At 46.0% G+C, this 9,072-nt stretch overlaps 1 protein-coding gene across 3 annotated transcripts; it reads right to left on the minus strand.

Moving 5' to 3' along the window:
- Positions 1–988: 988 nt before the first annotated feature.
- On the minus strand, positions 989–7,298 carry DUSP23 (dual specificity phosphatase 23). Of its 3 annotated transcripts, XM_066261693.1 has the most exons (4): positions 6,845–7,290; positions 4,685–5,951; positions 2,554–2,718; positions 989–1,379 (listed from the first exon to the last, which is right to left on the minus strand). In XM_066261693.1, exons 1-2 carry the CDS (start codon positions 7,109–7,111, stop codon positions 5,766–5,768), a joined length of 453 nt encoding a protein of 150 aa, XP_066117790.1. In that variant the 5' UTR covers positions 7,112–7,290; the 3' UTR covers positions 989–1,379; positions 2,554–2,718; positions 4,685–5,765. The 3 variants fall into 3 exon arrangements, with proteins under 3 accessions (XP_066117790.1, XP_066117792.1, XP_066117793.1); XM_066261695.1 differs by lacking the exon at positions 4,685–5,951 and having other exon boundaries at positions 6,845–7,298; XM_066261696.1 differs by lacking the exons at positions 989–1,379; positions 4,685–5,951 and adding an exon at positions 1,414–1,909 and having other exon boundaries at positions 6,845–7,298.
- Positions 7,299–9,072: the final 1,774 nt, after the last annotated feature.

The following is a 9,072-nucleotide window of genomic DNA, read 5'->3' on the forward strand; positions in this document are numbered from 1 at the left end:
GACCTTAGGCCAGGCCAGTAGTCTGTGCTAACAATGTATTTTTGTATGCACAGGTTGGTTTGGGCCCTGCTCTATCAGACCTCCATGGAATCTGAGTAGGTAAGGTCAGTCAGGCCAATACTGCATGTCTATTTGATTGGCCCCAACCAAAACCCTGGGCACCAAGACTCAGGTAAACTTCCCTGGTTGGTGATATTTTTTAAGTTTGTCTCACACTGCTGCTGGGAGAACGAAGCACTGTCCACATGACTCCACTGGGAGAACAGAACTGGAAGATCCTGCCTGGTTCCTCCTAGATTCTCTGCCCTATGTGCCTTTCTCGTTTTGCTGATTTTAATGTGTATCCTTTCACTGCAATAAACCATAATTGAGAAGATAACTTTTCTGTGAGTTTTTCCTAGAATATTATCAATTCTGAGTGGTCTTGGGACTCCAACAAAGGTAAAGCCGAGAGTATAAAAGCTATGGGGGAGGGGAAAGTATGAAGTGAGAGAGAAGGTGGAGGAAGGGATTGGATTCCCCAGGGCCTTATATGTCGTAGTCAAGAATGGCATAGTTCTGCCTGTGGGCTTAATCACAGCGTGATTACTTTATTAATTTTATTTCATGGCCCAAGGCTCTACCCAGCCTCAACTAGATCTCACAAAAGGTACCTGCAGAAAACCAGCAAATCAGTGAATTTTCTTGGGGTGGGACTGGGGGTGTCCAAGAGCACATAAACCTACTGAAGGAGGTAAGTGTCACCTGGGTGATGTCTACACTGATTACTTCCCATATGGCCCACCTTGGGTTTTGAGCAGTTACTACCCAATATAAGCTGGTCAAGAAACAGTGCTGTGTTCATTATAAAAAGCCAGGGATAAACAATCCCAGAACTGTTTGCCATATTGAACCCCACATATTGAAAATTCAGAGGTGATCTCACCAGTTTGTTTCATTATGATATGTCCATGACAACAGAATAAGTGAAGAAAAAAGTAGGCCAAGGGAGTGGCTGAAGCAATTTATTGGCACAGAAGACTGAGTTACCAAAGTTAAAAATAAGTCATCAACTTCAGGCATGGATGTCCACCAAAGCGTTTCTCAAATTTCTGTTTGCTTGGACAAACATGCTGCCTTCTCAAGAGTATGCCTTGAATCCATAATGGCCAAGAAAAATGATAAAGTAATGGAAGATATGCTTATGTAAGTCATTTTTAAATCAACAGAGACTATGTTTTCTGATGGTGTAGAAGGCTGGAGGTGGAAGCCTATTAGGGTTGATGAGTGTGCCACAGCCCAACACTGCGAGTCAGAGCATTGCTGCCAGAGCCAGGGAAGCAGCCTGGGGGTGGGGCTGTGAAATCCCAGAGCTCTCCTGGTGGGTTGTGAGTCCAGAACTGCAATTCAGGGGAACACAAGATATTGTTATGCACTTTCCAATTACAACAAAGTATTTTCTCTCTGCTCTAAAGAGGATGGCAGTTTATAGTTAGATAAACTCAAGTTTGAATCCTGTTCTAGCTATGTGACTCTGGGTGTGTTGCTTAAACTCTCTGGGCCTCAGAGAGTTTACAAGAGCATTATAATGATCTGGTCCTTATAATAAGATTTTATTCATAGGGTTCTTTTGAAGACTAAGTGAGATAATGCAGTACTTGCAATAGTGCCTGGCATGTGTTAAGGGCTCAGGTAACAACAAAACCAGGATATTATGAGTTTTAATAAATCATGAGACTAAAAAGACATTTTTAGGGCTCAATGTCAATCACATATGCCTCAAGACTGTCATGCCAGGTGAGGATATCCACATGCTCTAAGTTAGATAATACGGCTATGAGAGAAGTCGCCTGATGAACGAGCTATACGATGTTGGACTAAATGCTCTGGCTGCATTTGGCTTCAGTCAGGTGCAGGCTGTTCTCCGGCCCTAAGGGGATGAAAAGAGTGAACAGTGGAGGCTGTGCCGATGAGATGACACTTGAAGCTAAGCTCTGCTCATAAAAAACAGACTTCTCCATGTAACTGGAACCAAGGGCAGGTCTTGGGAGGCAAGATGTCTAATCAAAGGAGCAAGAGGCAGAGTTCCCACTTGGGTTGGATGCTAGCTCCTTCACACAAGTGTGTGGCATTGGGCAAGTTAGTAATCCCTCTAAACCTCAGTTCCCTCATCTCTAAGAAAGGAAACATACATAATTTTCAGAATGGTTCTGAGGTAAAATGAAATAATACAAGGTATGTAAACATCTGCTATATGGTAGGTGTTAATAAATATGACAATCATAATCACATAAGCAAGCAAAGTGTAGTCAGGACGAGGTATAAAATGAACTGTTCGTAACTGATATTGGTTTGCAACAAAACTATCCTGTTGAGACTAAATTAGTTTCATTCTTATAGAGCAGCAAGATACAGTGTAATTTGAGGCTTGGCAAATAAGTGCAGTTCATTCTGGGAAGCTTATGGTCTGGAACAATTCCCTGACCCAAGTGACATGCTCATCGTTGCCTTTGGAAGACCTGATCTAGAGGACAATATGGCGTAGACCTCCTTAGCCAGGGGAGGATCAATTACCTTATGAGATGGAGTCCTTACATGTCATAAATAGTTGTGAGGGTGATGATGAGGCACAGCTCCAAGGAAAGCATGGACAGCCACCGGGAATGTGCAGGATGCAGGTCTATTTCTGCAGCAGGAAGTTATGTGCTGGGATACGTGGCCAGGGAGGAGCTGTGTGACCTGGAACCCAGAGAGCAGAAGTACATACCCCAGTCAGGGCAAAAAAAGAGCAGCAGGTAAAGTGCAGGTGGGAGCCAGGCCAGCGAGGAATGGTTGCCAGGAAAAGCAAGGTCCTGACTCCAGTGGCTTCTGCATCAGAAAAAATTTCTAAGAGGTGATGGGTGCAAAACCCAAATGATATGGAGGGATGTTTTTTTACATAGAAAAGCCTCCCTTCAGCAGGGAACTTGGGTCACGTGACAAAGAATAAACATGAATGAAACTTTAAACACACGGGGATGGGGAGTCAGTGTTACTATGGCTATGCCCACCAGCAACTCATTGAGAATAAAGCATTCCTAAGTGTTGGAAGTTAATAGTGTCTCTCACCGTCTTGGGAACCCAGCCTGGGAAAAGGGGAGGGACTGGGGATGAGTGCCAGACATTGCTCAAAAGGGTAATGGTATTTGAGGATGCTTAAATTTGGTCCCCTTCTTCCGTATCAAGATGTGTGCATTCACAGGAGAAATTTCCAAGAATGTTTCCAGTTCTATTGTGTAGGAAACAAAAACCTATAGTTGCATCTGGCGCTTGCTGGTCTGATGTAGCGGTTCTTAAATGGGTTAATTTTTTTTCCTTCCAGGGATGATTTGCCAATGTCTGGAAACATTTTTGCTACTTTTTTTTTTTGGGGGGGTGGCATTCTACTAGTATCTGGTGGACAGAGGTCAGGGATGTTAAAACACCCTATAGTGCACAGGACAATCCCCACAACAAAAAAGTATCCAGCCCCAAATGCCAGCAGTGCTGACTTTGAGAAGCCCTGGTCTGATACAATGTGCAGACTATTTACAGAGGAGATTGTTCTTCACACCTGTAATCTCAGTGTAGCGTAGAATGGGTAAGGGTCATGGCTGGTCTGTAATCCCTCATTGGTGGCCATACGTAGGAGAGGGGGTGAGCAGAGGGCAAAATATTTGGGGGTGGGAGTAAGCCAAAAGGGCACTTCAGACTAACCTCCCAAGGTAGATGGAAGGATAAGGATAGTTTTTCATTCCAAGTCAACTCTTATTTAAAAATCAGTTTCCTCAAGCACATAATTATGTTTATTTTCCTGAGGAACTCTTGAGGCAGAGGAGACCTGCTTAAATTATGGGGATGGAGGCTGCACACAGGAGGGCTTTAATGGTGTTACAAAAATTTTCTGTCTCTTTTGAAGGAGCCTCAGGAGGAAGGGAAGGGCAGATTCTTCTCTTGCAGTGCAGAAGATATGGGAAGGATGGAGTGAGGTAGGAACAGAGGACAGAAAGTGTGAGGATCTGTTGCATGACCTTAGCAGGTCAGGATCAGAACAGAGACATGAACTCAGGGGTGTAGCTTCAAGCCTCCCACCTATCTAAGTGAGAGAAAGAAAATCCAGGAGAGAAGAAATCCAGGAAGTGGCCCATTCACACCCTTTCTGCCTTCATGTGCTCTCTCGCTCTTTCTCTCTCACTCATACACACACACCCCTTTACAAGATAATCTGATTTGCATTAAGAAACAGAATCATGGAGACATATGAGGGTTTCAGTGCATCCTCTCTACATGCGCTTTCTCACTACTCTATTGCAGCCTAGATGCCAAGAATTGTGGATTCTTAACTTTGGGAGATATCCTCACATGGGTAGGCTGAGTGGGGACAAAGTGATTATCCAGATCTAACACACAGATGAAAGGGGGGGGGGTGTATCTAACAGCCTCTTGCTCCTAGATTGGCAAGACTCTAATATATGGTTAGTGCACAAGAGGATTGGATGGAAGTTGAGTTGGGTGGGAGGTGGTGAAAGGGAGAAAGATGTAGTGAGGAGCTAGTGGCTTTGGCCTGGCTCTGGTCTAGGTTATAAAGAAGGGGGGCTAAAGGGAAACCCTTGTCTCCTCCATGTCCCCACTGCATCTGAAACGCATGTCTATCATAGTCCCCATTATATGATTAGGCTCTGCCTACCTCGTCCAGGAGACTGTGAATCGTATCTCAGTCAGCTGGGTACCCTTTGAATCTAACAAAGCCTGGAACATACAGGAATTCAGTACGTATTTCATTATCAATTTCAGCTTATCCAGCGTGGCCTGCCACAGCAGAGAACAGGAATTCAGGTAGAAGTTATAGCAAAAAGAGTCTATTTGGCTGGACTATTTCATTTATCCTATCTCTCAAAGTCAAAAGTGTGGTGCTGGTAGAATGAATGGAATCCAATGGGGAAGTGAAGATAATGTCTGAGAAACATGACCAGGATTTGTAACCCTGAATCTCTTCATTTAGTTATGAAACATCCTCTCTGCATAACTGCCCAGACTAGCTAAGTCCCAGCATTCCCTGGCCTGCAGTGGTGGGGTAGCACAATGGACTGAAGGTTATAGGTGAGCTGAGTAGCTTGAGGCTGGTGAGAGGCATGCAGAACTTAAGGAAGCACACCATTCAGGCCTTCTCTGTCCTGAGAAGGATAAGGGAATGACATGTTGGGCATGTGGGCCTAGAAAGAGGGGCTGAATCCATAAGGGTCCTTCGGACCTGTGAGCATCAGAGACCCTGGGCTTTTGGCAATTTGGTCCTTTTCACTGGCTAGCTCTCCAGAAGACAATCAAACGTCATCAGAGAACAGAGAGTTTCAACATCTTTAAGAGGCTGAAGATGGGGTTTTTAGCCCTGGCCCACCCTTTCACTTTCTAGAAGTGTGACCTTGAAACTCTGAGCTTTCGCTTCCTCATCCAAATTGCCTTTCCAACATCACAGGGCTAGTGTGAGGCTCAAGTATGTTGATGTATGGGAGTGCTTTGCAAATTGTAAAGTGCTATGCAACATGAGCTGGTTGTTATAAGTTATTTATTCAAAGAAGTGGCAGAGGGACCCCCATATCAATGCAGCTCCAGCCATCCCCTCAACCAGAACCTGCCAGCAGGAAAAGGGCAACTTTAGTCTTTTGAGCCAGCTGGGAATTGAAGAGCTTTAGTCTACTTCCACATCTCTGGCCCCATCTAACACCCTGGTCATGGCAGTGGGGGCCTGGCAGAAGGGCGATGAGACCCCCTTATTTAGTTCGCTGGTAGAACTGGAAGACCGCTTTCTCCTGATCGTATGTCTCGATTGAGCCGGGTCGAAGTCGTCGGATTTCAGCGATGGCATCTCCTGCAGCCAGGCCCTGCTCCTTCACCAGGTAACAGGCCAGCATGGTGCCAGTGCGGCCAAAACCTAGGGCACAGTGTACTCCCACAGCCTGTGAAAGGGGAGTTTGATGGAGTGGAGCCTAATCTCCTCCCAACACTCTCCTGCCCCTCACTTAGGCTTGTCTACTTTGCTCAGCTGCTTCTTCAGGGTCAGGCCCAGACCTCTGCATATGTCTCAAGGTCAAGAAGTGACATTAAAAGCAGGGAGGGCTGTCCTGTACCTGGTAGCCTGGAGGCCACCCCCACTGGCAAGGTGGCTGGTTCAAGTGCTGGGCTCCTGGCTTGCCTTCCCACAACCATCTATCTACCTGCTCTGTTCACTGTGGATGGCATTGGCTATGTGCAGTACCAAGGACCTGCAATGCTGCTAGTCCAAATGTGATGCAAAATGTAATGAGGTTGGAAAGATGTGGTATAAAAAACAATGAAAATAATCTAAGAATTTATTTTATATTGATTATATAATAATGCAATGATAATATTTTTGATTTACTGGGTTAAATTATATTAACAAAATAAATATCTCCTGTTCCTTTTTTACCCTTTAAAACGGCTAGCAACTTTAAGATTATATATGCTTCTATTATATTTGGACGGAGAACTGATGTGGATGGATACTGTTCAAAAGCCTTCGACTTTGACTCCCACTTCTCCCAAGGCTGTCTATCCTTTCTCCTCCTCAATTCTCAACCTCAGCTGGTTCTTCCTTTCCTCCCCACTAGCCCAGTTTACAAGGCTGGGCCCTCTTTATTCCTCCCACTTGCCGCCCGGCCCCCTCCCCTTGGCCTTACATCCAGGTTTCACTTGCGGTCCTCAGGCCCCTACGGTCTTCCCTGTCTCTCTCCCAGCCCTGTATTCCCGACTCTGACTCCCCAAGCTCCGCCAGAGTCCCCGTTGAATTCTCCCAGATCCCTTCCTCCCTGCGCTGACCCCGCCGGCTGACCTCTCCCCGGGCGTTCGCCTCGTCCACGATCTGCACGAAGTGGTCGATCTGTTCGGGGGCTGGCGGGCAGAAGTCCGGGATGCGCAGTCGGTGCACGGTGAGGCCGGGGCAGCTGTCCCCGTACGGGGGCCCGCGCTCCGTCAGGGACACCAGGTGACGCACGCCCAGGTCCAGCAGAAACTGGTAGTGGGCGGGGAGCCGGGGCAGCGCCAGCCCCGCCAACCGCCCCGGGAGCACCCACGAGAAATTGGGGGGCTGCACACCCATGACTGATGGAGGGTCCAGGACAGTGGGTCACCGAAAGAGGTGGCGCGTCCCGTGCCGCCTACTTGCCCCGCCTACTTCGCCCGCCCAAGCCAGATAACACTCATCTATCCAGAACTGGCGCTTCCAGGAACCGTGGACTCCGGGGAACACCGCCCCTACAACGTGCGGCTGGACCTCGGAGACTGGCTCAGCAGCAGGGAAGGGGGCGGGGCTAGAACGCCGGGCTCGGAATGACCGAGAGGAGCACCAACCCAGCCTCGGCTCCATCTGGATCCTGGCTGATTGGCTGGCTAGTCAATAATGGGCGGGATTATGGTGGCGGTGCGCTCGGAAATTGGAGCAACGCAAACAACCAAGAAGGAAAACTTTAAACGAATTAAGATTTGTTTTCTGTGGGCGAAAACACCCGGGTCAGACTTTGCTGCTCCCTGGTGGTGGGCAGGAGTTGTTGCATTACCGGCCAATTGCCCTGCTGCCTTTATAGCCCTTCCGTATCCCTTCACTTACGCCCAGGAAGTTAAGAAATGGCAAATTTACTTCCGCCTTGGAGGGCGAATCTTATCTGCAATGACTGATCCTTCACTATCAGTGAGTTGCTGAACACGTCTAGGTAGAAGGAATCAATATTTTACTGAAGACTATACTCATTCCCATTACTGGAATTATTAAAAAATATTGGGCTGCCATTAGGTGCCCTAAAATTAACAAAAAATAAACAAATTGAACATTTACTATATGCCAGATACTATTCTAAGCACTTTACATGTGTTAACTAATTTAATTGCCACATAATCTTATGAGGTAGGTAATCTAATTAATTCTATTTTACAGATGAAAAAACTGAGGCTTTGGAGAAGTTCAGGAACTTGACTAAGGATGACTGATGACCTGGGAATTTCAAACCAAGCATTCTGCTCCACACGCTTTAACAATACAGTATTGTTTCCTGAAGTTAAATGGAAGGTTACTACCTCTTCACATAACCATCCTCATGCTCCCAAATATCGTCTGCGTTAAAAGTTTCTGAATTTATTAATCTCTCTTTATATTTCATGAATTCCAGGCTCTCTGAGTCGTCCTCCTCTGGGGGAGGCTAGAATTTATCAATGTTGTTCCTAAAAGTTGGAGCTAGATCTGAACACAGTGTCTCATCTATGATCTGACCAGTGCATATCCTTATTTGAACAGTATGCTTCTAGCAGTGCAGACTAATTATATTTGTGGAAACAGTTATCTCTTATTGAATTTGCCTATGTACCAGACCCTGTGCCAAGTGTTTTCTGGAAGAACCACATGTGGAAAATATTTTTATATCCCTTTTGTATGTGAATAATCTGAGGGTTAGAGAAGTTGGTTAACTTGGCCAATGACACACAACTAATAAGTAGCTGGGCTAATTGAGTCAAGGTTTTTCTCATTCCGAAACAAGGGCACTTAGCCATGAAGATATATTTCCCTCCCTTTATCTCCATTTACCCCTGTCTCACACATTTGACCATTTAAAGCTCTGGTTACAGTAGAATGAAAAGGAACTTCTCTTTCCTCCAATTCAAAGCCTGCTCTGACCCTGTGGAAAATGCACTTCATTTACTAAGACAACATTAAAGCATTGCCTCCACCTGTTCTCCTCAGGTTCTAGGAGCTGCCAAATTTACCCTTTCCTTCCCTTCTGTGCAATCACAGCCCTGATTAAGACCTTCCCCTTTGCACTCTCATTTTCCACACAGCTCCCTATCAGTCTTTTTAGTCTATCCTAACTCATTCCTTTCCCTCTTTCTTTGCTGTGCCTCTGTAATGCCAGTGACCGAGGCCAGACAGGTTTACATTGGATTCAGGAAGACAGTAGAGAAACTGTGGAGGCAGAAAGCATTGGGCCATTCTTGTTTAACAGAGTCTCACAATGGCAGATGAGCAGATAGGCCAGGGAAAACCTCTTCTCACAGCAGCAGGTGAACAAATAG

The sequence above is a fragment of the Saccopteryx bilineata genome, chromosome 2 (genome assembly GCF_036850765.1).
Source record: "Saccopteryx bilineata isolate mSacBil1 chromosome 2, mSacBil1_pri_phased_curated, whole genome shotgun sequence".
Lineage (NCBI taxonomy): Eukaryota > Metazoa > Chordata > Mammalia > Chiroptera > Emballonuridae > Saccopteryx > Saccopteryx bilineata.

Bases quoted from the DNA above. Each gene is read 5' to 3' on its own strand.
- DUSP23 (XM_066261693.1), bottom strand. From the start codon at position 7,111: ATGGGTGTGCAGCCCCCCAATTTCTCGTGGGTGCTCCCGGGGCGGTTG. The intron at 5,952-6,844 runs GTCAGCCGGCGG...CCCCTTTCACAG, and splicing joins AGGCGAACGCCCGGGGAGAG to GCTGTGGGAGTACACTGTGC.